Below are 27,591 nucleotides of genomic sequence, written 5' to 3' on the forward strand. Positions count from 1 at the left end.
GAGCCCTCTTTAAGAAAAGAAATATAGGGGAATTCCCTGGTGGTCAAGGGGTTAGAAATCTGTGCTTCTGGACTCTCCTAGTGGCACAGTGGATAGGAATCCACCTGCCAATGCAGGGGACACAGGTTTGATCCCTGGTTCGGGAATTAAAATCTCACGTGACTCAGAGCAACTAGGCTTGTGTGCCACAACTACTGAAGCCTGTGTGCCCTAGAGCCTGTGCTCCGCAACAAGAGACGCCACAGTGAGGAGACTGCACACCACAGCTAGAGAGCAACCCCTCCTCACCACAACTAAAGAAAGCCTGCATGCAGCAACCAAGACCCAGTGCAACAAAATAAATAAATACATAGTTTTAAAAAAGAAAGAAAGAAAGAAATCTGTGCTTCCACTGCAGGAGGTGGAGGTTCGATCCCTGGTAGGGGAACTAAGATCCCACACGCCATGTGGTGCAGCCAAATATATAAATAAAATTTTTTTTAAAAAGTATAGGATTATAGGTATAAAATGAATACCCAAAGTGAACGTTTATTTAGACTAAGAAGAGAGGTCATAATAAATCACAAATTTCAAAAACTGAAAAATAACCACAAACATCAGAAAATGTATTTGTATTAATTAATTACCTGGCACACCTCTTGGACTAACTGTTGGTATTTCACATTTCAGATGTCCAGCTGTGACTAAAATATGTGCATATTTTATAAAAATATGCTAGCATACACCTTGACTAGCTCCATGGCCTTGGGAGGGCCCCCGAAGTTTAAACTAAATCGACTTCTGTTTTACTCCCAGTTAAAAAGTTTGTGCTTAGGAAGGGGATGAACAGGAATTCTCCCTCCCGAGCTCGGTTACTCTAGAAAGGACCCAGAGACCTGCTGGCTTTCTCTCTCTTCATGTTTTTTCCCCCAAAAGGCAATTCTCAAGAAAACTGAGTCTTCGAAACTTGGAGGCTCCAAGTGTGTGAGTTTCACAATAGAAAGGATTAAAGTGAAGTGAAAGTCGCTCAGTGGTGTCCAGCTCTTTGCGACCCCATGGACTATACAGTCCATGGATTTCTCCAGGCCAGAATACTGCAGTGGGTAGCCTTTCCCTTCTCCAGGGGATCTTCCCAACCCAGGGATGGAACCCAAGTCTCCTGCATTGCAGGCAGATTCTTTACCAGCTGAGCCACAAGGGAAGTCCAGAAAGGGTTAAACCTCTGACCAAAGCTGGATGTAGCCACAGAGGCAGGCTTCTTTTCTTCCTTCTGAAGGGGCCCTGATCTTTCCCTGATTCAGGTTCTGAAGCCCATTGTTCCCTTTGTCTGAAAGGCAACCCCTACACACTCCTTCACCTCTTTGCCACATTGTTACCTGGTCAAGATTTAGGCATCTGTTAAGTCTCAGTTTAAAAGGTAGCTCCTCAGGAAAGCTTTGTCTGATACTCTTTGAATTAAGTCACAATAATTATTTATTCACTGTATTCCCACGCTGCCAGCACCACGGAGTCTACGACCTTGTTTGTGCGTCTGGTTGGTGCCTGAATGGTTGCAGTCCATGGCATGGTGTCTGGTGCACAACGCCTGGCACACAGTTGTGCTCAAACAATAGTTTTGAAGGAAAGAAGAAAATTCTGAGGGGTGAGGAAAGGGAGAAATGTAGGGACAGAGCGCCCCCTGCTGGACACTTGGAGTACCAGGGACTCAAGACCCCACTCTAGAGGAATGGGGTGGTAAATTTCTAAGCTGGGGGTAGTCAGGGCAACCCCAACCTAATGCCAATACTCCTACTGATTTATGCCTTCTCACTTCTATTAGCTCCACCACAACTCTCCTCCTGCCCTTCAGAGCACAGTCTGAGCTCTGCACCCATTCTCCTCCACACTTCAAAGCACCTCACTTTCAACTCCATGACCATCAGCTGAGCTTCGCCACAATTAATATCACTCCGTCCTGGACCTTTAAGTTGATTAGAATAGGCCCAGATTCTTCCATCGATCCCTTTCCTCCTCCTCCCTAACCAATCAATTAGAAGTGATTGGCTAGGGCGTTGCAGGGGGGTGGGGATGGATGTGGGAAAGGAATGGTGGGCAGGAAGGATGGAAAGCAGGTGGGATGGGGCATGTGGGTGGGTTAATGTGCTTCTGAGACAGGGGTCTGCTAATATGATGGCCAAAACAACAGGTTTGTTCTTGAGGGATGTGAGGGATGAGAAGGTACTTGGGATGCAATATTCAGAAAATGGGGAACGAGGAATTTCCATCTACTGCCTTGACTGAAAAAGCATAAAATGACTCCAGATTGGGACTTCCCTGGTGGGCAAGTGGTTAGGACTCTGTGCTTACAAGGCATGGGCCGAGAGTTCAATCCCTGGTTGGGGAACTAAGATCCCTTGTGGGGCGGCCAAAAAGGAAATGTTCCAGATTACACAGTGCAATAGGACGACAGGGGAGGGAAACCACGAAAGGAGCTTGAGCTAACAGAAGTCTAGGGTTTCACTAAGGGGGGAATGGGGCTCAGCAAACAAGATGAAGGCTCAGGTAGGAGATTAGGGGTTCAGGGAGCGGAGTCAGGGCTCCGTGCTAAAGAGGTGGGCGGATACAGAGCACCTACAGAGCACCGGAGGAACTCTTGGGTGAGGGCAGGAAGGGGAAGACGGTGGGGGTCAAGCAGAGATAGAGGTCTCATTCTTCCTCTGGTGGGGAGGGAAGAACCAACCACACCTGTGTCTCTCGGTAACGGTTCTGTCCCGGGCCCTTCCCCCAGCAGAGCCCCAAGTGGGGCTGGGGAAGAGTGACAGTTACTTAATGACCCTGAGTCCACTTGCTCTTCTGTGCCCTCTGTGGTCACTGGAGGGCCAAGAGGGGCTGAAGCCAAAGTCCGGGTCATTGATCTCTGGCCCCAGAGGTCAGCTTCAGGGGCAGAGGGATTGGTGTGGCCACAGTGGGAGCCCCCAGGGACCCCACAACAGTGAGGCTGTGCCATACTGCCTGGTCTCTCTGTCTGCATCCTTGGCTGTCCGTGATCCGCCCTCCCAGCCTCCTCGTCCTCCCCCCACAACTCATGCTCCTCCAGCCAGTCCTGCCTGACACTTTTGCCTGTGAGATGTCAGACTTCTTGTGTCTGGATTTTGGAGCAGCTAGAGAGCATAAAGCAGGGACTTGGCTGGATTTATTATTATTTTATTACTACTTAAAATATTTATTATTTGGCTGTGCTGAGTCTTAGTTGCGGCCCACGGGATCTTTGACGTTTTGTTGCAGCATCTGGGATTTTTCGTTGCAGCATACCAACCCTTAGTTGCAGCATGTGGGACCTAGTTCCCTGACCAGGGATCCAGCTCAGGCCTCCCGCATCAGGAGCGTGGCGTATTGGCCACTGGACCTCCAAGAAAGTTCCAGGTGGAGTTATTTACTACTACTCCCACCCCAAAGATAGAGCCCTAGAAGTCCACGAACTCTTCGGTGAACTCAGTGGGAAAGCACCAATCTGGTAGTCAAGAAGGATTGCCACAGCGTGCAGTGTGACCTTGGGGAAACCACTTAACTTCTATGGATCTTCATTTTCTGATGTAGAAAATAAAGGGCTTGAATCAGACGAGCTCCAGTATTCCTTCAATAAACAAGGTAAAAATCTAAGGAATTAAGTAATAACAGGGAGAGTAAGGGCTAGGGTAGGAATTAGGTTAGTTTCAGAAGGTGATAAAAAGAATTTTTGGAATTATAAATAAAGCCTGGATTATAATGTAGGCCATTATTAGCCATGGACAAAGGTCCATACAGTCAAAGCTATGGTTTTTCCAGTAATCATGTGTGGATGTGAGAGTTGGGCCATAAAGAAGGCTGAGTGCTGAAGAATTGATGCTCTTGAGTTGTGCTGCTGGAAAAGACTCTTGAAAGTCCCCTGGATAGCAAGGAGATCACACCAGTCAGTCCTAAAGGAAATCAACCCTGAATACTCATTGGAAAGACTGATGCTGAAGCTGACAGTCCAATACTTTAGCCACCAGCTGTGAACAGCCGACTCACTGGGAAAGACCCTGATGCTGGGAAAGACTGAAGGCAGAAGGAGATGAGGGCAGCAGAGGATGATACGGTTGGATAGCATCACTGATTCAATGGATGTGAAGTTGGGCAAACTCCGAGAGATAGTGAGGGACAGGGGGGCCTGCCATACTGTAGGAATATTGAAATACTGGACAGGTCATTCATTTATTTGTTCAACAAACATTTAATAAGTAATCACTTTATTCCAAGCTCTGTGCTATAGGCTGGGCACACAATGAACAAGACAGACATAGTTCCAGCCTCATGGGGTTTACATTCTAGTAGCCAGGGCTTCCCAGATGGCGCTAGTGGTAAAGAACCTGCCTGCCAATGCAGGAGACAAGAGACACAGTTTCGGGAAGATCCTCTGGAGGAGGAAATGGCAACCCACTCCAGTATTCTTGCCTGGAGAATCCCATGGACAGAGGAGCCGAGCAGGCTATGGTCCATAGGGTCACAAAGAGTCGGACACGACAGAAGACTGCACACCGCAGCTGGTGTGAGAGGGAGATAAAAAAGCAATAGAATAAAGTGGGGGCAAACAGTTTGCTACAGTAAGCACAAGTGAGAGAGGTGTTGGCTGAGTGAGTGGACAGAAGCAAGGAGATTCCCGGAGAACGTGTGACATCTTTGGAGCCTAAAGAGTGAATAGTGATCAGCAAAGAGAGGTAGGAAAGATGACGCTGCAGGCAGAAGGTGAGCACGGGAAAACCAGGGCGAAGGAGAGAGCAAGGCGTACAGACGCCCTGGAATGCTAACTGTGAGAGGTGTGAGGAGCACGGGTTTGGAGTAAGTCTGGTATTGGGGTCAGAGATCTGCCTCACCTGCTAAACTGAGATAACCACACGCCGCTCATGCCTCCCTCCTTCCCAGCGGCCCTGTTTCCCAGGGTCTGATGAGATGATGCGATGTACGGGGAAACACTTTGTGGCCAGAAAAGCACTGTACAAAGTGATGCAATGGAAAGAGGCTGTGGATCATTGAGGATCAAGCTAGGAAAATCTGGCTTCAGGCTAACTTCCACAGGAACTGTGGGAAATTAACCAAAATTGAGGCATTGAGCCTCAATTTGTCCAAGGTTACTCAACTGGGTGGACTTCCCTGATGGCTCAGCGGGTAAAGAATCTGCCTGCAATGCAGGAGATGCCGGTTCAGTCCCTGGGTTGGGAAGATCCCCTGGAGAAGGAAATGGCAACCTGCTCCGGTATTCTTGCCTGGCAAATTCCATAGACAGAAGAGCCTGGTGGACTACAGTCCATGGGGTTGCAAAAAGTCAGATACAAATTAGCAACTAAACAACAATGCAGCTGGGGAAGGGTGGGATTGGGGTTTGAACAGAAAACTTGACCCCAGAGTCTTTGCCCAGGAGGGAGGGGCTTGATCTAAAGTCCTCAGTGAGTAAAGGGTATCGACATCAGCTTCAATACAATGAAAGAAAGAACCTTCTAAAAGTCCTATCAGGGGATGGGGAAGGTTTCCAAAAATAATAAGCTCTCTGTGACTGGAGGTTTGTAAGCTGAGTCAAGAAAATGGTTGATATCAAGCTTGGGGTCTGGCAGGGAATCAGCTGATCTGCAAGGTCAATTTTGGCTCTGAGAGTCGGGGGCCCAAGGATCCTAGATCTTCCTTCCCATGGCCCCATACCTCATTCTTCAGTAGGACAGCCGCAGGGGCATCTTTTGGCAGAAATTCAAAGTGCAGTTTGCATTCAGGAGAGGCCAGGGGAGAGCAGGGACAGTTTGCATGCATCTGTCCCTCTCTGCCCCTCTCCCATCATGGCCAAATCACAGGAACCCGGTGGTGAGGAGACAGAGAGGTGGTCCCCTCTCATCCAAGTGGATTATATGGAGTTTGATGCTGTCTCAGATGTCATTTCTGAGATGAAGTGTGGTCTAGTAATTAGGAGCACAGACTATGGCATTAGACACTTCCTGTTACCCCATTCGAAAATGAAGATAGAAAGAGAAAGACAAATACTGCATGATATCACTTATATGTGGAATCTAAAATACAACACAAATGAATATATCTATGAAACAGAAAAGGACTCACAGACATAGAAGACAGACTTGTGGTTGCCAAGAGGGAGTGGGGTGTGGAGAGGCGGAGGATTGGGAGTTTGGGATTAGAAGATGCAAGCTATTATCTATAGGAGGGATAAACATCCTACTATATAGCACAGGGAACTATATTCTATATCCTGTGATAAACTATAGTGGAAGAGAATATGAAAAAGAATATACATATATATGTATAACTGAATCACTTCACTGTATGGCAGAAATTAACACAACATGGTAAATCAACTATACTTCAATAAAAAAATTTTTTTTAATGGAGGTTTTTGGGGGATTACATGAGCTAATGTAGGGTCTTGACACAGTGTCTGGGATGTGGTGAACTTTCAAACATTTTAGCTCTTATTTTGTTGTTACTTGCTGGGAGAATTTGAGGAAGTGATTCAAACAGTCTGAACTTCATTTTTCTCTTCTGTTGAATGAGAAGATAGCATCTCCCTCCAGGATGGTAGGACGGGCTGATGCCCAGCATGAAGCAGAAGTCAACAGATGTTATTTCTCCCCTTCCTCTCATGGAGGTAAGTCAAGGACATCGCGACACCTTTATCCTATTCTTGCTCTGTAATCATCACAAATGAAAGTAGAAAGAGGCCTTGGAAATCATCAATTTGCTCTCCCAATTGATAGATGATGAAACCAAGGCCCAGAAAAGAAGAGATTTGTTCCAGGTCACACAGTGAGTTAGTGATAGAGCTAGAACTAGAACCGGAACTTTTTTACCATACCATCCTATCTCTATTTTTTCTTTTCTTAGCCACACCTTGTGGCATGTGGGATCTTAGTTCCCTGACCAGGGATTGAACCTGTGCCCTCTGCATTGGGAGTGCAGAGTCTTAACCACTGGACCACCAGAGAAGTCCCTCTATCTCTATTATTGATAACATGTTGAATGAATGTGTGATTGAAGATTGACTGAAGGGAGTACAGGTCTCTCTGGATGTCTTCACACGGACAGGGAGTACTTGCTGACGTGGGAACCAAACTTTGTGGCTGTTCACTTTCAAGCCTCCTTGCTTTCATTTCTGCTGCTCCTTCCCTCTGTGATGTCCTGCCCTCCCCTGGCTTTCAAACTCCTATGCATGATTCAATGCGATGCCACCTCCCCTGGGAAGCCTTCCATACCACATAAAATGAGTCAGCTTTCATTGTTTCCACAGTGCATCATATCTGCCTCTGTTATATGTCCCAGTCACAAGCTGATGGGATATATATCTTTTACATGTCCTTTCCACTAATTTTATCCCCTAAACAGGGAGACCAAGGTACAGAAACCAATCCTGAATTTGAAGCCCCACTGCCTGATTGAAAAGGGAAATACTAGGAAACCTGAGTTTCTTAGTTCTTATGATTAACTAGCTAAGGACTTGAACAAGTCACTTGGATTTTAGGTCTTGTGTCCACATTTACCAAATAGGTTGGGGAGAAGACAAAGCCAGAAGATACTAATTTATAAACCTCTTCTGTTATAGCAGAAGAAGTGAAGTGTAGATATGTTTAACGCTTATTTGTTTATTTTTGGCTGCACTGGGTCTTCATTGCTGTGAACAGGCTTTCTCTAGCTGCAGTGCATGGACTCTAGGGTGCACAGGCTTCAGTAGCTGCGGCGTGCGTGCTCTCGAGCTTGGTAATTGTGGCCAACGGTCTTGGCTGCTCTCAGCACGCGGGATCCTCCCGGACCAGGGATCAAACACGTGTCCCCTGTGTTGGCAGGCAAATTCTCAACCACTGGACCACCAGGGAAGTCAAAAGTATAGATTATTGAATCCGAATGCTAATTTCAGAGTCAACCAACCAGGGTTTGAATTCTGACTCTTATCACTTACTCTGTGACCTTCACCGCGTTACTTAACTCCTCTATGCTCAGCTTCATCTATAAGATGGGAATAATAACCCTGCCTATCTCATACATTTGGTGTGAGAATTAAATGAGATTTTAATTTATGTAAAGCACTTAGCACAGTGCCTGGCACATGGAGAACCTTCAAATGGTGTTAATTATCAATTTTTTTTTTTTTACCATTGATAAATCTAGGTTTCCAACCTCAGAATCTAGAAAAGACATCTCTAACCTCAACATCCTCAGAGCAAGTGAAGTGTCTTTCTTCATTTTGCTAGAGGTCAACAGATCAGAGTGGTAAAGAGTATGGCTTTGAAACCATCAAAAAAGTAAGGTTAAAAAGCAGTAGGCTCAGGCTTGGAAGGCCTAGCTTATTCCCCTCCTGAGCAACCTTTCTTGGGCAGTTACTCGAGGATGCTATTCAAGTGTGAACCAAGAAAAAGGCTGGCATAGGATCCAGGAAAGAGTGTCTCTGTCCACTGTACTGAGAGGTTGTGAAGGTGATGGGCTGACTGCTGTGGAACAAGTCCAGAGGGCAACCAGGAGGGAGGTCCTCAAGAAAAGGCTTAGTGGAAAAGATAATACGATGGAGCCCTTGAAAATAGTTGAAGATATTTCAATGACTAATCTTGTGATGAGAGAGGAGGTTAGAGTCCAGGGTAAATTAACAAAAAACAGCACAGTTTAAGAAAAGAATTGTTGTCCTAGTATACCATTTGGCAATGCAGTGAATATTTCCATAATTATGACAATGTAAACATTGGTTATCAATTTAGTTGACAATGGTGATTTAACTGCACTGGGAGGAAAAGGAAAGGAGAAGTAGGCCTTGTATGCAAGGTTAAGTCCTCATCCACCATAACATGAAATCAATAGATAATATCTAAAATTGATAAATCAAGGAATGGAGGTACATGCATATTATTTAGAGACGTGGAAATATCCTCCAGAAGAAATGACTCGTGGGAGTGGAGGGGGTGGGGTATTCAGGGTGCTGTTGTTTTTCATTATAATTCTTTCAATACTAATTGATTTTTTTAGCCACATGCATTAATTACTTTAACTGCTAAAAAAAAAAAATACAGAAGAAGAAGAATATCAGAGTAAGCTAGATCTGGGATGCACTCTTTGTGATTTGCAAGTCACTTAGCTGAACTGAGTCTCAGTTCCCTCTCCAGTAAAATGGGGATGATATTAGGATGGTTGAGGACAGAAAGAGACAGTACACAGAAAGCAGTCAGTGCAGGCTTGGTAGACAATCAGCTCTCAAACAGTAACTGCAGCATCAGAGAAGGGTAAGTCAAGGACTAGACTAAAGTAGTTTTGGGGTAATGACAGCATTTGGTTAGATACCCTGCCTTTTGCCCCCCTGGTACATGACTCACACTGGACACATACAATTGGACACCAGGGGAACCATAGCTGGGTGAATTGTGACTGACAGGCTAGAGTCACAGCAGGAACATTGAAAAGATCAGCAGTCAAGAGGGAAATTACAGTTGGGCTTGGCAAGTTCCACCGCAAGAGAACTGGGGAGTTACCCTCGCTGGACAGTGGGCTCTAGCAAGCTCATCATTTCCTCCTCTGGCTTGTACCTTGTGGGGGATGTGTCAGAAGGAAAAGATTTAGAGGCTGTCAGGGTGAGGGTCAGAGGTCAGCTGGGGTCAGGAAGTCTATTTCACTGAGGTCACTCTAGTCTCCTTTCAATGTAATGAAGCCATTATTGGTGAAAGCAAGTGCCTGGCGTCTTGCTCTGTGAAGCAAGGCCCACATGGGGAGCAGGACTGAAAGAAGGAAGGGGACTCCCTTGGTTCACCCTCCCTCCGCCAATTCAACAGGCCTACGAGGTGAGAGGTGCACAGTCCTGCTTGATGTAGGAAGCCCTGGTCCTTGGAGAGGGATGAAGATGACAGCATGGGGTGAGAACAGATTGTTTCCCAGAGCAATTAGGATGGGGTCTCTCTCTCTCACACACGCACAAACACATATACACGTCATATTGCTTTAGACAGTCAGAAATGGGAGAAACGCTTGTCTAACAGCTAATCCAACTCCCTCATTTTATCCTTAAAGGGTAAAGCTGGGGGCCTTCCTTGAGGTCACAGAACAAATTAACAGGCTGGAACTATATATACTTTGTGAAGTGAAGTGAAAGTCGCTCAGTTGTGTCCGACTTGTTGCGACCCCATGGACTCTAGCCCACCAGGCCCCCCTGTCCATAGGATTTCCCAGGCAAGAATAATGGAGTAGGTTGCCATTTCCATAAATTTTCCTTAATTATTTGTTTTTTGTCTGTCCCTCTCCTCTAGAATGTAAGCTCTAGGAGGGTAAGAGCTTCATCTGATTTGTTCACTGATGTATTCCCAGTGCTTCCAACAATGCTACCTGACACATTATAGATGTTCAATAAATATATGTTAAATGACTTACTGAATGAGTGGAAACATTGCACACATCATATTCCCTTCCTCATGAATCACAGAGCATATTACCATACTAAAAGCTATACAAAGTCCTATATAGGAAGCCTAGTTAACATATCATTTTCCAAATGATTTCACTATAAAGACCTTTAAAAAATGGTTAGGTGTATTAATCATCCCATGGAACTAGTATCCTGAGAGACACATTGTGGAAAATACTTCTCTCAAATGCACACCATCACTCATATTAGCATCAAGGTTTTAACTCCAAACAACCACCCTGGACCCCACCACAGGGTTCTCAAAACATTTTAGAAATGCAAACTGGATGTGGACTATTGCCCAAAAGAGGACCTGTTTTGACTCTGGTCAGCTCTTTAATTTAGATGGTCAATGAGTTTGGGGGAGGGTAATCAATAAACGATTGGGGGAGGGTAATCAATAAACGACAGACTATAGCTCTGGTCCCGGGAAGAGGAATCACAAGCTTGGGTTCTATTTACCAATTATATCAATTATACAGTCTCTCCTTACAGCCTTTTTGTTTGCAAATAGCTTGTTTCTCATTGGTAAAATGGGGACAGTACCAGTCATGATAACAACATACTGGGACTGTGGAATGAATGTGAGCTTTGGAATGAAATGTATGGGTTCAAATCTGCATCTGCCGAGTATTAGCTGAGTTACATTACCCAAGCTAAATTGATTCATTAGGCTTGTTTCCTCTCCTATAAGGTGGCAATATTAATACTTATTACTTAGAGTTATTGACAGGCTTGAATGAGATAAGAAAAGTACCTCGATAAATAATAGCTGTTATTATTGTTACCTATCAGAATATAAGCTCAGCAAAGGTGGGATTTTTGTTTGTGTAATTTACCCAGCACACAACACCTGCCATAGGTATAGATATATACAGTTAATGGTGATAAGTTACTATTATTACTAAGACCTCTTTCAGCTCTTCCTTTTATGGAGATATGAGCCTACCCAAGAGGAACTTAGCAAGGTACTTTAAAGGGGACATGCTCTTTGTGTTTGGGAGCTGATGCTGAGTGGTTGATGAAGGTGGGTGAACCCGCACCCCCCTTGACTGACAGTAAACTGTTAAGCAGGTGGGATCTTCTGTTTCTGTTTTCTCCAGCACAGCATAGACTGACTGCTGAGAATCTCTTTGGACTCTGGGTTTTCTTGTAATACCTTTTTATCTACAGCCCTGATTCAGCTGTGTTCCTACCAGAGCTTTCAGGTAGGGTTACAAAAGGAGTTTAGAGAAAGAAATGACAACCCACTCCAGTATTCTTGCCCAGAGAATCCCACGGACAGAGGATCCTGGCAGGTCATGGTCCATAGGGTCGCAGAGAGTCGGACATGACTGAAATGACTAAGCATGCACGCACGCTCTTTGTGTTGATACTACACACTTCTGCCTTGTCTAAAGAGCTCCACGTTTTCCCTCTTATCAGATAATATTATCCTCAGAAACCAATACACAAGAAATTTGCAGTACTTAGCTATATCATGTCTTGCCTCCCTAACTACACTATAACTTCTTGGATAGTAGGAAATGTTTGTTCTTTACTTTGTGGGGTACATTTTTGGTCATTACACTACTTAGTGCATATTATGTATCTAATTCCTCTGCCAAATGTATGTGCTAGCACAATGACTGGATCATAGTAGCTACCTAATAAGTTTTCACTGAGATGAGGACCCAAGAAAGGAAGAATGTTTAGTCAGGAGCCTTCCTCTCCCACATGGAAACAACCCAAGGGGGATGAGGAGTCAGTTATGTTGGGAGCCATGTGTCCCTTCCTAAAGCATCCTCTGCCTCCACATATGCAACTTCATGAGATCCCAACTCTTCCTGGGTTTGAATTCTTAGACTTGAGAGAGTCAGCCTAGAAGAATAAGTATTATGACTATTGTAATAACATTCATCATTTCAGTCAAGGCCTATTCATCAAGAGGGAGGGGACTGTGGCTGATTCATGTTGATATTTGGCAGAAAACAAAAAATTTCTGTAAACCAGTTATCCTTCAATTTAAAAATAAATTAATTAAAAAATATTCAGATTGGTATATATAGAATGGATAAACAACAAAGTCCTACTGTTTAGAACAGGGAACTATATTCAATATCCTGTGACAAACCATAAAGAAAAGAATATGAAAAAGAATGCACATATATGTGTAACATATATGTATGAGTCACTTTGCTATACAACAATAATTAACACATGTTGTAATTCAACTATATTTCAATAAAAATAAATTTAAAAACTTATTTAGGAAACTCTTCTTTTTAAAGATTTATTTATTTTTAATTTTTGGCCACACCATGCAGCATTGAGATCTCAGTTCCCTGACCAGGGATCAAACCCACAACCCCTGCATTAGAAGACTGAGTCTTAACCACTGGACCACCAGGGAAGTCCCTCAGGAAACTGGATGTCTTCTGTGGGTCAGCCACTGTACTAAGTACTGGTAAGCATGTGAGAGAAGGAGGAGAAAGAAATAACACATAAATGGCCCAAATTCTCAGGGATCAAATGACCCAGCAGGTTCTAAGACAAAGAGACAAATGTGCAAAATAGTTATGATAATAATAGTAATAATTTACATTGTTAAGGGCTAACTATATGTCAGACACTTTTAAAAGCTTTACTTACATAATCTACCTTTATCCTCATGATAACTCTGAGAGTTAAATCTTCATTATCTGCATTAGACAGAGGAGGAAACTGAGGCATAGAAAGCATATAGCTTTCAGAGCTATAAATAGATGTTCGAACATAGATTATCTGATTCCAACGCCTGTGTTCCTATGAAAAGTGCTACTAATTAGGGAAATAATAATGAAAAAGAAAGATTAGTCTCTCTAGTCTTATTTTATGTGAATTAAAAAATATTATCTCCTCTTTCTTCACTCTCTGTGGCTACATGCACCATTTTTCTGAAGAGGAGCTTGAGATACTTACACTACTCTCACAGAATCATGTATGGCTGGAAATGCCCTCCCTTTAGAGTGCAAGAAAGTCTGTTCATTCGTCTGCAATGTGTCAGGCTCTCTGAGCGGGTGGGGGCGGTTTGAGAAGAACCAGGTTTTCTGGGAAGAGCGCGGAGGTGAGAATTCAAGAAGGCATTCTCAAAACTGGGAGCTGGGAACCAGGAGAGCGGGTCTTTATTCAGCACCGTGGACAGAGCTTCCGCCGCCCTCAGGACCCTGGACAGTGAAGCTAGTAGCGCCTTCCTGGAACGTCTGACTTGATAGCAGACCAACGGAAAACAGAGCGCTAAATTATCTTATCCCCTCTTTTCTTCGGCCAGACCTTAGTCACCTGCTCCTGAATCTTAGGAAGAGAGATACAGAGAGTGGGTACATTTTAAGGGCTCTAGTAAGGGGAGGAGATAAGGCTTAGGTGGGGAGGATTATATAAATAAAACACAGTTTTGGCTGATGTACTCGCACGACTCTGAGAAGATCTAAATTAGAGTCCTCAGTTGGGACTGTAGCATTGTTGGTGATATTTGTTAATAATTTGTATTTTTTAGGCTGAGGGCCACAGTTGTTCATTTTATCCCAACTTCCTATCCCCCATTTCTTACACTGAAGTTTTAGTGCCTCGGAGATCACTCTTGATGGGAGAGAGAAATAATCTCTCAACAGCCCCTTGCTCTCCTCCTCATCTTCCCCGTTCCTACCCCCACTCATCCCTGTTCTCTATTTCTCAATTTCACGAGCGCGCGCGCACACACACACACACACACGCACGGGCCGGCGCAGGAGCTTGAGAGGTTTCTGCACACTTAGTGGAGACGACTGAATTGCCAGTGAGCGGATGCCCCCGAAAGCAGGCTCTGTCCCTTTAAATGGGTTGTAGCAGTGGGGGAGGGGAACTGGCCGGAGCTGGCATTGTCCAGTTTGAACTGAGCACCGGAAGTGAAGGGGCAGGGCCAGGGCCGTGCACTGAGCCCCGGGCCATTGTCCATCTCCGACCAGGGCACTAGCCACCCCCCTGCCAAGCCTCTTTATCTCCTACCAGGGGAGGCTAACTCCCCAAATGAGGAGAGCCCCTACTCCAATTCCCCCACCAACCTCACTGTGGGGAAGGGAGCGCACTTTAGGACAGGACTCTGAAGCGTGGAGCGCCAGGGAACCTGAAAGTGTCGGGGTCCCAACCAGGGATGAGGATGGGATGGCCATGGGGGCAGGATGAGGTCAGCTGGTGGAGAGAGGAACACACTTCAAGCCTCTTTGGGTTCCTTCTGTTCTTTCAGGAAACTCCACGTGGGTCAATGTTAGACAAATTTGGAAGGAAACGAGGAAAAATTCTTTACACGGAATTAATTGGGAGCGCTTTGAGAGATCGAGAGAAACTCGGTGGGAAACTCAGAGACATTCAGTTAGTCAGAGACAGACTTTGAGAGGCCGCGCCTAGGTCAGGAGTGGAGATCGGCCCCGCTGGGTCTCCCACCTCCCCCCTGCTTCCCCATCCCAGGCTTCCCAGTGTCCTGAACTCCAGGTCTATCTAAGCACACGGGGGTGGGGGGCGAGAGCGGGTCAGCGCCGAGCTGCCGGGTCAGCTCGGAGGCCTGAAGGGGAAGGGAGGGGGAGGGGCGCTCCAGGGCGGGGGGAGGGGGAGGGCTCATCCATTTCTCTCTTGACAGGTGGTTTGTGTCTCTGATTGGCCAGCGCTGCCAGGCTCACACCTCCCCCCCCCCAACTCTCTGGAATGTATAATTATCTGCAAAGGGGGGTGGGGGTGGTGTATAAGTGTGTGTGTGTGTGTGTGTGTGTGTGTGTGTGTGTGTGTGTGTGTGTGTGTGTGTGTGTGAGCAGTCACGTGGCTTTAAAACTGCCCCCCCCCCGCCACATGCCCCCCACCTGTATGTTGCTTTGGGGACCCCCGCCGAGTCCTTAAAGTGCGGGATCCCGAATTCCTGGGTACTCAAGACTTGTAGGGTTGACGGCCCCAGTCTCCAGATGTGCATGTGGGGAGGGGGCGTCAAACCTCTAGGTTCTGAGAAGGGACACCCCAGAGGTGTCAGAGACCGCCGTGGTGGGGGAGGGCCAGAGCTGGAGCTGGAGGGAAAGGGAGGGGAGAGGCCAGGGAGGGGAGGGGAAGGGAGGGGAGGGGGGCTGCCCGCGGGGGGTTGGGTCATTGTCTTTTAGAATTTGGGAGCCTTTGAAAAGCCGTGGGCCCTCCCACCGCTATTGTGCTGGGGAAGATGTAGCTGCCTCTTCCCCGAACCACCCCTTTGCCTCCGGACTTCTCTGGGGCCAGCAGCCGCCCAAGCAGGGGCCCGGGGCCGCGGGCTCAGCCGACTACCATGGGCTCTGTGTCAAACCAGCAATTCGCAGGTTCGACCTCGGGACTTACTAGGGACACCTTAGGCGGCAGGGGCGCCCCGAAGCCACATGAAAGATAGGTGGGGAAGTGTCCCCCAGGCTAGCCCAAGGACCCCAAGTCTGTGCGGCCTCCTGCTTCTGGGGGCCATCTCTGGAGCCAGGAACCCTGGTGTCCCAGTGGCGAGCAAGCTGAAGGTCCGGGGGCGGGGGGAGAGAAGAGGAGGGGCCTGTCTGGCCGCATGTCCCCGGGCAACGAGTTGCGGGAAGAAAAGCAAAACTTTCGGGGCACCGCTGGCCTCAGTGTAAGCTGGGGGAGCGTGGGAGGCGGCCGGGACAGGTATTTTCTCGCCGGCTGCTCGGTAGCTACAGCCTCCTGGGTGTCCACCCGCGGGCTGGGACCCTCGGGTCTCCTTGCCGGCTTTCTGATGGGGGTCCTCCAATTCCGTGGCCCCCCCAGCTAAGCGCCTTCCCAATCTCCAGGTGGCTGCGCCAAAGCGCCGGAGGAGGCGCCGGAGGACGCGGCCCGCGCGGCGGAGGAGCCGCAGCTGCTGCACGGTGCCGGCATCTGTAAGTGGTTCAACGTGCGCATGGGGTTCGGCTTCCTGTCCATGACCGCCCGCGCAGGGGTCGCGCTCGACCCCCCGGTGGATGTCTTTGTGCACCAGGTGAGAGCCATTCTGGTAACTTTGCCGCAGGAACGGGATGTTGGCGCGCGTATCCGAGGGTGGGCGGACCGACTCGGCTGTTGGATTGAGGGGAGATCCAGGGCCCTTATTGTGCGTTCCCGTCTTTGCCGTGGCAACCCAGTCTGAATCCCTGTTAACTCCAACGGGACGAGAGTGGGGGAAGAGCTGATGATTAACACCCCCACCCTCTTCCGGGAACCCCTCTGGTTTACCACGTGTCTGTTACCTCTTTACCCTGGGCAGGGGGCAGGGGGCAGGGAGGTGATCCCATGTGGCAGAACTAAGGTTGTATTGTGCTTGCCAGTGGGGGGAGGGCGAGCAGGCCGGCCAGGGAAGCACATGCCCGGTTAGAGCAGAACCCTGAGCGCCCGCGCGTTTCAGTATCTTGTGAATGGAGCTCCCGGCCTGGAGGAAGGGAGGGAAACGGCTTCAAGACCCAACAGCGGAAAGCTGAGAAGTCTGCTGGGTCCCCTCACCCAGGTGGTCACCCAAAACTCAAGCCCTGGGGTTCTGGATGGGTTTGGCAGATCCTTGAAGGATCTATTTGGGGGGCATGGAAGTTCCTCGAGAGCAGTCTGAGGCACATGGATCACTAGGGGGGCTCTTACTATCTATTTCCTATTAGGAAAGAAAATGTGAAGAGCCAGGCCTTCGACCCCTGGGCTAGCCTGGGAGGGAGTTAGGTCGCAATCCCAAGTTCTCAGTTAAAGCAAGGCAGCACAAGGGCGGGGGTGGGGGGTGAAATTCAGTGTCGCAGGGCAGGGGGTGGAGAGAGGCTAGCCTCAGGACCTATTCTCCTCAGCTTGGCATTTATGGCCCCAGACAGCCATTGATTGCCGTCCTAACATTCCCGGCCTCAAACAAGGAACCAAAGACTTCGTCTACCCTGGCCGCCCCTTCCTGAGTATCTCTGAAGCCTCACGTAACCACCATGTAAAGGAAATTGTTGCTTGTGTTCCCCTCCACCTTTGGAGGTTTGGGGCTGGACCTGAGAAGAAATTGCTAATCCCAGACCCTGGAGGTTGACACCCAGGCCGGGCATGGAGGGGTTACTTCGGGGGAGGTTGGCTTTAGGAGCAGTGGGGGAGGGGAAAGGAGGATGTGGGGATTAAGGGTTGGAGCCTGAGGGATGGTATTCTGGAGGGGGAGGGGTGGAGAGGGGAGATGCTGGGTAGACTGGTTGGAGGGAAACAGCAGGGAAGTCCCCACATGGCCCTCAGGGAGGACGCGGAATGGGGGAAGCAAGGGAGGGAGAGGATGCAGGGAGATGGGGATCCACTAGTTAACGCTGGGGTCACTGGGCTCCTAGAATATCTGCCAGAAGGGTCGGCTGCGGACTGCTTGGCTGCCCCCTGGCTTCCCCTGCTTCCTCCACCCCCAGCTTTACCCCCTTCCCTTCAAACTACTAATTCTGGCTGGTGGCTAGCCCCCCTCCCTGTCTCATTTACATATGTGAATGATAACCCACAGGAAGTAATTGTGGGAGAAAGAAGGGAATTGGCCTCTTTAGATCTATTAAATCACTTTATTACAGGAACCAGCTTTGAATGGCCCTCCTCAGCGGGGTGGCCAGCTCCCCATTTATCTGATCACAAAGAGATTAAAATCTCTCCCAGTCTGGAGACCACTGGACACCTTCCCCAACTTTGGAAAGCTTGGAATGAAAGAGTCAGACCCAACATTTTCTTGCCTCCCTTCCAAAGGTTGCCACATAGGGAAAGACTGAGGGGAAGGTAGTCCCTCTGAGGTTCTTTGGTGATATCCAACTCCCAAAGAAGGTTTTCCTGAGCAAATGGATCTGTGCCTCAGCCCACTTAACCCTTAGGATCAAAAGCAGTTGGGAAATACGGGATGGAATAAAAGAAAATGGAGACTAGCCTTCAGATTTGGGGAGTGGAGCCTACACCATGCTGTTTCAGATGGGTTTGCTGGGAGATAACCTGGACTTGGGGTCTTGGAATGTCCAGGGACATTCCACAGTCAAATAAGTTATCAGGAGGAGTTGAGCTGGGATAAGGAATGAAGACTTTGTCTCCCTTATACCCGCTACTAACAGTCACAGAGGACAATGGTGGAAATTCCCTGAGCTTTATACCTGGAAGCTCAGTCTTCACACTGCTGGGGCTTAGGTTGATCCTCAAACCCTACTGTAACACTCAAACTAGTGATTCCAGTCCTGCACTTGAGAAATATCTCCCTGGGGATCTAGTGTAGAGGAATTAGGTGGATGCAGATCAATCCTTAGAAATTTTCCCAGGGCAGGAGAGTGTTCCCAAAATGGAGAAAAAGTAAGACATTTCCCTTTAACAGTGAAACTTCCCTTTTAGCTGCTTGTGGTGGGTACCTTGGAACTGTAGGTGTGGGTGGTGGGCAGGGTAACTGTCCTAAGATAACATCTGCTAGGGGAGGGGATCTGGGAGCCCCTTTCCTAAGGAAACGGTGGCGGGGGGCGGGGGTGGGGTGGGGGATGGACACAATTAGACATTTCCAAGGTTGGGCCTTTTTGGTTCCCAACACACTGGTCACTGTTCCTATGCTCCCTGTCCAACCCTCAGTGCCCAATAGGGGTGGATATGTGGGAAAGAAAACCTACCATTAGCCTTAAAATAAGATGAGTAAATAAAACCCATAAAGCGAAAAGACCTCTGTACCAACCCTGGTACTCAGCCACAGGTTTTAGGCTAGAACTCACTTGCTGTCCCTGAATTTGGGGGAATTTAATAATCATCATAATGGCAGCTAGCTAGCCCTTAAATCCCAGTTTCTCAATCTCTGCACTACTGACATATTTCAAGCAAGATAACTTCTCATTCTGGGCATCCCTCAGTTGTGACAACCAAAACAGTCTCCAGACATTGCCAAATGCCCCCGCTGGGAGGCAAACTCACCCCCAGTTGAGAAACAGTTAATACATCAAAAGGTGGAGCAAGAGAGAGCTAACTAGGGGTTGCCTGAGGACTAAGAATTCTCAACTCTCCATGGCCATTTAAAAGGTTTTGGCCATTTTAACAGAAACCTCCTGTTTCCTGTGGCTCAACTCCCAACCCCCCAAGATGTGCAAAATTTGAAAATCAGGAAAAGGTCCCCTGTTTTCTCCCACAGCTCTTTGGAACTCAAATCTGTTTAAAACAGCTTTCTGGCTAAAATGCTGTATTAGAATGCTTGGAGGCAAAAGAGCCCAAATTTGACTGAGGCACCAAGCTTGGGTTAAGAGAAGAAATTTCCAGTACCAAGAAACTGCTGATGCCACGTGGCCTGCTTTCTCTGAAAAGGATGAGTGGGGGTGGTGAGAGCAACTTCAGTCAGGTCTAGATTAAGACTCAGGTTTGGGGGCAGGGAGAATGTAAAGGGATCTTTCCTACCCGGTTTATAACCTGACTAGTGCCTCTGATTACCCTCCTTATGTTCAGGTACTGATGTACTTAACTCTTCCTCTAACCTGAACTCTTTGAAGAGAAGGACTAGTAGTCTGGTTAATTTTCTAGTATGCACTTGGTGGGCTGAAGATATGAGCATGAGGAACGAAGGGGCCCCTGAGAAATCAAGAGTACGCTCACAGTTGGGGGTCCTTGTCAGCAGGTCTTCCTCCAGACCACAAGCTTGGAGATAGGGAGGGAATGTGAACTGATAGTTGCTGTCTATCCGGACCAGGGCCTGAAGAGGGCTTGGCACTCAGTAGAAACACCATGAAAATTTGTGGAGTGATAGTGGATCACAGCTGATCCACTCCAGCTGACCATAGCTCCAGAGAGGATATGGAAGCCATGGGTTGAAGGGTCATTCATTAGTTATTTCTTTTCCATCTTAATAGGGAATTTTTAAAAGGTTATTATTTTATTTTTAATTAATTAATTAGGCCAGGAAGCATGAGGGATCTTAGTTCCCTGCCCAGGGATCGAATCCGAATTCCTTACAGTACAAGTGAGGAGTCTTAAGCACTGGACCATCGGGAAAGGAAAGTGTTTTGTTTTCCTCCCACTCCTCCAGAAAGAATTTTTTAAATGAGTGGATTTTTTTCAGGAAGTTAGCAGAAAAGCATGTGAGTTAATTTGAGCATTATGAGATCTTGAGTCCTGTTTGTGAAGAGACATACTTTCTAGGCAGTGTTCCAAGTAAAGGCTGTGCCACCATCCAGAGCAAAGCTTGTGGGTAGTGGCACTACTTGCCTGGTAAGTGGTTTTCAGTGATTTTTCTCCAGGGCAAGGTTGTTGCTGGGACATTCCTAATCCAACTATCAGAAGTATCAAACTCAGCCTGTGGGGATTCCTTGGTGGGCTTCTTTTTTTTTAAGCAACAGCCTGAAGCGCATCACCTCTCCCTTCTTCCTGCAGGCAAGAATAGCAGCTACTATCAGTGTTAAATCTGGAAGGTCGAAGGAGGTGAAGGAAAAGGAGGGGAAAACTTTCCAGAATAGTAAGCAATTAGTACGGACTCAGCTTGGAGTTCTTTAATTCAGACTGGTAAAGAGAGTGGATGGCTTTTGTCAACAGAGCAGAACAACAACTGGGCTTCTGGTTAAAAACTCCAGGATCTTTTCTTCACTTCTTGAGTGGGGGTGGTGGGGAGGGAACAGCCCCATCTTTATCGGACCTATCCTGGGTTGGATCCTCATCAGAGTTCAGTCCCCTTGTGACTCCATCTTCCTGAGGACCACAGAGAAGATGCCTGTCCTAAGGAGCTGGGAAGATCAATCTAGGTGAACTCTTAGGTGCAGAGTTGAGAACACTGCGTGGCTCCTTCCTCTCTTCTGCTCCAGACTCCCTCCGGCTACCTGGGCGCAGACAGGCTGGTGAGCAGCACCATCTGGTGGAGAACTCCAGGCAGGAACTGGTGGTCCTGGCTGTGTCAGAGCCAGAGGGATGTGTAAGGGGTGATGCTGGCAGCCCTTGGTTCTGGGTGGATCTCTTTCCCCATTCTCCCTGACAAACTGCTTCTGATAGAACCCACTGATTTCTTACCTCCTACCAAACCCTACCTTTAGGAGTGAGGCTTGGGTTGAACTGTGAGGACACCTTAGGACTAACTCATTAAATTGCTTTTTACTTTTTCAGTGTGACTCTTAGAAAGTTTTTTTTTTTTTTTTCATTTATTTTTATTAGCTGGAGGCTAATTACTTCACAACATTGCAGTGGGTTTTGTCATACATTGACATGAATCAGCCATGGAGTTACATGTATTCCCCATCCCGATCCCCCCTCCCACCTCCCTCTCCACCCGATTCCTCTGGGTCTTCCCAGTGCACCAGGCCCGAGCACTTGTCTCATGCATCCCGCCTGGGCTGGTGATCTGTTTCACTATAGATAATATACATGCTGTTCTCTGGAAACATCCCACCCTCAGAAAGTTTTAAAATGTCAATGCACCTTGCATTATGTTGCAGAGCACAGGATACAAAGTCATTTCAGGGCTCTCACACTATAAATTTGGGCAGGGTGCTTAACCCCTCTGCCTGCATGAATTCAGCAGGGGGCATGATAAAAAGCTTGGTGTGAAGGTCACATGTGTTATATCATGTGACATGCTTAAAACTGCTTAGCCTATAGTAAGCATCAGTACATATTAGGCATTTTGGATAGTAGAGAACTTAGTTTTTTTTTTTTTTCTGCAAATGTTTGTGCACTGCTAAGCACCTAGAACTGAGGGTATAGCCATACAGTAGGTAGTCTTGAGCCAGAATGGCCCTGGATATTGTAGAAAAACCATAAACCCAAGCTTTGATCAATTACAGATAATTATAGAACCAGAGCTTATTTATCCAAATTTCAGAGCAAGCTGAGGGAAACTCAGTTTGCTATGCGTTTTTTACTCCACATTCCCTGAGTGGCCCCTAAGGTCCCTTCTCTCTATGACTTACAAAGCTGTAATACTTGACATGGGGGAAGGTTAGAGTAGGCAGTGGTAAGGTATTGGTGCAGAGTACTGTAGCTGGCCCATCCTTCCCTGCCATCCAAAAAAAAAAGCATCCTTAACAGTTTTCTGTCTGATTAAATACCATCTTCCCTTCTCCCCCACTGCAGGCTACCCACACTCCTACCTTGAACAGGCAAGGGAAAGGAAGATGGATGGGATGGTGGCAGCCCTCCCACCTATAATATAATTTATCTGAATAATGACCCCTAATTGGGCCCCTCAGTTTAAAAAAACAGGGTTTGACTGGAGGCCCTGGAAGGGTGGGAGGGTAGGTCAGAAGGAAAGATGGCTGCTGGTGGTGGCTTTGGCTGGTCAGCAAGCTTGACTAGGGAAGAAAGGTGTCTCTGTGTCCAATCCTCTCTCCATGACCATAACCCCCTACATGGAGAGGAAGGAAGGAACTGGTGAATGTGGTAAATGTGTGATGGGGGGGAGTCAAGGGGGAATCTGCATCCTCTGGAACTCCAGGAATCTGACCACCAGAACCAACCAGTGTCAACTCTTTGTTTCCCGGAGCAGGGCTCTATTGGGGGAGCTCAAGCCTCGCCCCTCCCCCCCAGGTCTTTTCTTTTTTGGAGGGGATGGAGAGAGGGGCGGGGCCCAGGCCCTGCTTTGTGTGCGGTTGGTGGGGTGGGGGTGGTAGCAAGAATTTCAGGCTCCTTTCTGATGCAGACCCTGTGAGGCAGGCTCAGTGGGGCTGCACGCTGATTACCTATCTGATAAGAGAGGAATTCAAACTATGTGTTTTAGAAAGGGGTGGGGTGGAGGGGGCCAAGGAGCTACCCCTGGAGACCACCAGTCTAAATCTTGGCTGATTATGGTGAGGTGCCCACAGGGATTTTTTTTTTCCCCTTTATCTTTTCAAAGAAAAAGATGGTCTTAAGCTAACCTCAAATCCTCCAGTGATAGAGTGGGTGAACTAAGAAGACTAGTCAATTTCAAATGTCCCCATTTATATTATCCTCTGGTTCTCACATTAAGCCTAGAAGGTGTAGATGCAGAAGACTGTGGTGCTCAATAAACTGGAGCTCAGAAAGGGGATATTTTTCTGAGTTTCCACTGCTAGTTAGCGATAAAAACTAGGGTTAAAATGCTGGGTCTTTTGACACTTCTTTCTCAGTGTTAACCCCACCCTCATCCAGTCTGAAAAGGTTGGTGATAATTGCCAGTTGGGATTTATATGTGGCAGTCAATGTGTTAACTACTTTTCATGTTTAAAACCTCACAGCACCACCATAAAATTAGTACTAAGTCCATTTTGTAGGCTAACACAGAAAGCGGGGATAGGCTGTAGGACTCTAAACCTTTGCTCTTAATCACTTATCTATCTGCTGAATCACAGAGAACTGGGAGTGTTCCACCCTAAGAGCCCACTAGGCAAATGGGAGAAGCTGAGTTTACCTGGGTCAAGAATGCTCTTGGTCTGGATCCTCCAGCATCTCCTGACTCACTGGCTTGTCCCAGCTCAATAAGAGACACGTCAGATTTAACATCAAATTCAGGGCGGTGGTTATGCAACTGGGAGGAGGAAAGAATTTTCACCTTTCTGAAATGTTTTAATGTTCTGCTTTAATGCTCCACATTCAGATTGGGGGAAGGGAGTGAGTCATCACAACCCTGTCTGTTCTATGTGAATAAGAAGGGGGAGGATCCCAAACCTTTGGAATATTTCATTCATTGATATTTATTGAGCATATGTCCTGCCTGCCTAATCTTCATTAAAACTTTAGGTAAATAGCTACTGTTATCTCATTGTCTGAAAGATCTGAGGCCCAGAGGTGGGTAACTCACCAAGATCAAACACAATGCCAGAAATTGGTGGAATCAGCATTTCACGAACCAGAACGTATCTGACACCTGAGCCTATGCTTTTAATTACCTCAGTGGAAGTTCTGTCTTAAGCAATATCATCTAAATTAAAAGAAAAATGTAAGTGACTAAGGAATTGGGGATCCCATCTGGCAAAAGAGCATGTTTCATCTAAGTCCCAATTTGAAATAGCCACCTTGCCCCACCCCCACCAGCAACAGCATAAGAGGCCTCAAGCCAGGACTAGGTACATGGTGATCCCTTTTGCTTCTGAACCGCATTTTCAACAAGGACTACACCTTGTTGACATATTTGACATGTTCTTTGGATATTTTGGAAGGTATAATGAAGTCTGTTCTGTGCAGGGTCTAGGAGAGGCTGTCATTCCACTAATGTGTTATTGATGCAGAAAATGGCAAGGTGAAATGGGCTATCCAATCCAGAACTCTGGGTTCTTCTGACCCTGGTGTTGCCACTCAACTAACTGTTTGAATAACTCCTTTTTTTCTTTTAAATTTTGGTTCAAACAAGCAGTGTTTTAGTGAGATCATTCCACACAGTATTTGAAGTCTTTTTCTTCCTTTAAATATTTCTTTCTTTAAATAATTTGGGATTATCTTCCCAAGTTATACAATTAAAGCCTACTTCCTTGTTCATTAATTCATCCAAAATGTGCTAGGCATTATTTAGGTGTCAAAATGCAGCAGTGAACAAAGCAAGGATTTTACATTCTTTTGAATGGCTTTATGGTATTTTTTTGTTTATTTTTTTTGAACCAGTGAGATATTGAATATATGCGTCATGCTAGGTCCTCCTGCAAATTATTCTGTTCTGTGAGTCTTTTTTCATATTGATTTACAGTAATTTTTGTAGTTTTATCAGTTTAGTTATCTGTCATAATTTAAAAAAAAACTGTTCCAGTTTTTTCCTCTTAACATTTAGATTGTTAATTCTTCCAAAATATTTTGCATACATATGATGTAAAGTATAAATTTCTGGCTTCATTTCCTAGTGGATAACTGGTTTCTCAATAGTACTATTTATGGAAATATTTTCCTTACCTGCTGATTTCTGCACTTATTTTTGGATCTTCCAGTAGATTTTCTCTTCTAATCCACTGATCTGTCTGCTTGGATCACACTGTCTTTTCCCTTCAACTTTCAGTAACATTGTTTTGATATAATTTCAAATTTGGGAAAAGGTTGCAAGAATAGTATGAAGAACTCCCATATAACCTCTACCCAGATACATCAATTGTTAACATTTTGTACTATTTGCTTTATTGTTTGTTTTTTTTATCCCTTATACAGATTTCAAGCATCTTTTTATCTTTACAATATTTCAGCATTTTTTTCTAGAATATGGCTATTGTCTTAGGTAACTTGGGTACAACGATCAAAATTAGGGAACTTAACACGTTTGCCTACATTCCATGCACAGATTCTGTCAGTTCTCCTAATATTTTCTCCTGTTCTAAGAGCCAGTCAGAAGTATGTGTGGCGGTCAGTTTCTTTACTTTGTAGGGGTTTATCTTTCATGACTGACATCTTTTAAGTGTATAGGCCTGTTAACGTTATATTTTACAATTTTACATTGGTTGATTCCTTATAAATGCTATGATTAACCATTTTTTTCTGCTGTTCTATTTTACTGAGAACTTTCAATGAGAAGAGCTGCCAAAAATGCTATGGCATCTGTTTACATAGTGATTGTTCCTGATGTAACGTAGAATTTTTGTTCTTAATGGTGACTCTTCCAATCACAGTGTCTTTACCAATAAAATGGAAATGTTACACCCTTACTCTTCAATCCTTAGAGGAACATGTGTATGCAGGTGTTGGGTGTAATGATGAAGACTAACATTAAAATCTACCATGCTTCTCTCCCCCAGAGTAAGCTGCACATGGAGGGCTTCCGGAGCCTGAAGGAGGGTGAGGCCGTGGAGTTCACCTTTAAGAAGTCTGCCAAGGGCCTGGAATCTATCCGAGTCACCGGCCCTGGTGGGGTGTTCTGTATTGGGAGTGAAAGGCGACCCAAAGGGAAGAATATGCAGAAACGCAGATCAAAGGGAGACAGGTATAGACTGGAAGGCAGCTTCTGTGGGTTAGTAGGGATGATGAGCACTCTTCCATTCTTGCTTTCCCTTTCTTGGTTGGACCAGATGCCAAAGATAAAGTGAAGCCTGTGGCCCCTGGCAACATCTGGATGTGGGAGGCAAAGAGAGGGTGGTATGTATGGAAGGTACTTCATGACCTACATTTCTACTTGATAAATAATTAGGTTCTGGGAGCTCTAGCTTTGATTGCTAAATGGGGATTGTGATACTAACCTCACATGCTATTTTAGAACTAAAGGAGACCATGGATATGAAAGTGTATGTGGTGAGGCCAAGACAATACATCTGTAGTTGTTGCTTCTTCACCTCCAAATGACTGGTTTCTTTCCTGTTCCGTGTGCAAACAGATTCTGACCATTTAATTTCTTCTCTATTTTAATGAATGAGAGGTACTGTTTTTAAGGGTATGGTAGTTCTCAGTTGGGGTCCAGGATTTCCATTCTTGGTATTTTCAATTTGTCATGAATCTCAAGCTGCCATCTAGATATTACAGGCCTGGAAGCGACTCAGAGATATCAAGTCATATACCCCTTTTCTAAGTGCTGAAATCGGTCTCCAGGAAGGGAAGTGGGTCCAAAGTAACAACTAAAACCAGAGCCCAGGGGTCCTCACTCAGAGGAAACATTGTGGTCTCTTCTCAAGCCTTCCTCTCAACTTTACTATCTTGCTTGATGCTAGGTGCTACAACTGTGGAGGTCTAGACCATCATGCCAAGGAATGCAAACTGCCACCCCAGCCAAAGAAGTGCCATTTCTGCCAGAGCATCAACCATATGGTAGCCTCGTGCCCACTGAAAGCCCAGCAAGCTCCCAGCTCCCAGGGAAAGCCAGCCTACTTTCGGGAGGAGGAAGAAGAGATCCATAGCTCTGCCATGCTCCCAGAGGCTCAGAATTGAGCCACAGTGGGTGGGGGCTATCCTTTTGTGATCAGAAAGCTTTGAGGAGCAGGCATCAATCGGCAGAGTGGAGAAAGTGGGGACAGGGTGGGTAGGGGGCAGCTGGCACTGCCATATATCTGAGGCTGGAGTCCACAGCATCATCCCCTCTTCCCTCTTGGTGGGAAGAAGGGGTGAGGCAAAGAAACTCCAATTAGCTCTTTCCAAATGCATATGAGGGCTTTGGGGGTTAACCCTCCCTGCATGCTTTATATGAGTCTCCACCCCCAGAATCTCCAGCTTTTGAAAGTGGCCTGGGTACGGAAGTTGTTTTAAAGAATAATATGGAATAGTATTTCCCATATCAGAGTGTAAAGATTAAGAAGAACAGATTGATGGACCCAGCCAACAAGCCACCACATTCCATGGGAGGAAACATCTCAGGGGGGCAGCAAGGTTTTCCTCTTCTCTCCTCATAA

General features: G+C 46.4%; 1 protein-coding gene and 1 non-coding gene across 2 annotated transcripts; one reads left to right on the forward strand and one right to left on the reverse strand.

Moving 5' to 3' along the window:
- Positions 1-6,886: 6,886 nt before the first annotated feature.
- On the reverse strand, positions 6,887-6,959 carry TRNAG-CCC. Its single transcript has one exon. It is a non-coding gene; the product is annotated as a tRNA-Gly (tRNA).
- An 8,675-nt stretch (positions 6,960-15,634) lies between these two features.
- LIN28A (lin-28 homolog A) lies at positions 15,635-27,262 on the forward strand. Its single transcript, XM_043910584.1, has 4 exons — positions 15,635-15,729; positions 16,198-16,382; positions 26,014-26,198; positions 26,917-27,262. The coding sequence occupies exons 1-4, from the start codon at positions 15,699-15,701 to the stop codon at positions 27,131-27,133; spliced, it is 618 nt and encodes a 205-aa protein (XP_043766519.1). The 5' UTR covers positions 15,635-15,698; the 3' UTR covers positions 27,134-27,262.
- Positions 27,263-27,591: the final 329 nt, after the last annotated feature.

This window comes from Cervus elaphus, chromosome 8, assembly GCF_910594005.1.
Source record: "Cervus elaphus chromosome 8, mCerEla1.1, whole genome shotgun sequence".
NCBI classification, from domain to species: domain Eukaryota; kingdom Metazoa; phylum Chordata; class Mammalia; order Artiodactyla; family Cervidae; genus Cervus; species Cervus elaphus.

Coding starts and splice junctions, on each gene's coding strand:
- LIN28A (XM_043910584.1), top strand. CDS start 15,699: ATGGGCTCTGTGTCAAACCAGCAATTCGCAG. Junction 15,730..16,197: donor GTCAAACCAGCAATTCGCAG/GTTCGACCTCGG, acceptor CCCAATCTCCAG/GTGGCTGCGCCAAAGCGCCG. Junction 26,199..26,916: donor CGCAGATCAAAGGGAGACAG/GTATAGACTGGA, acceptor GCTTGATGCTAG/GTGCTACAACTGTGGAGGTC.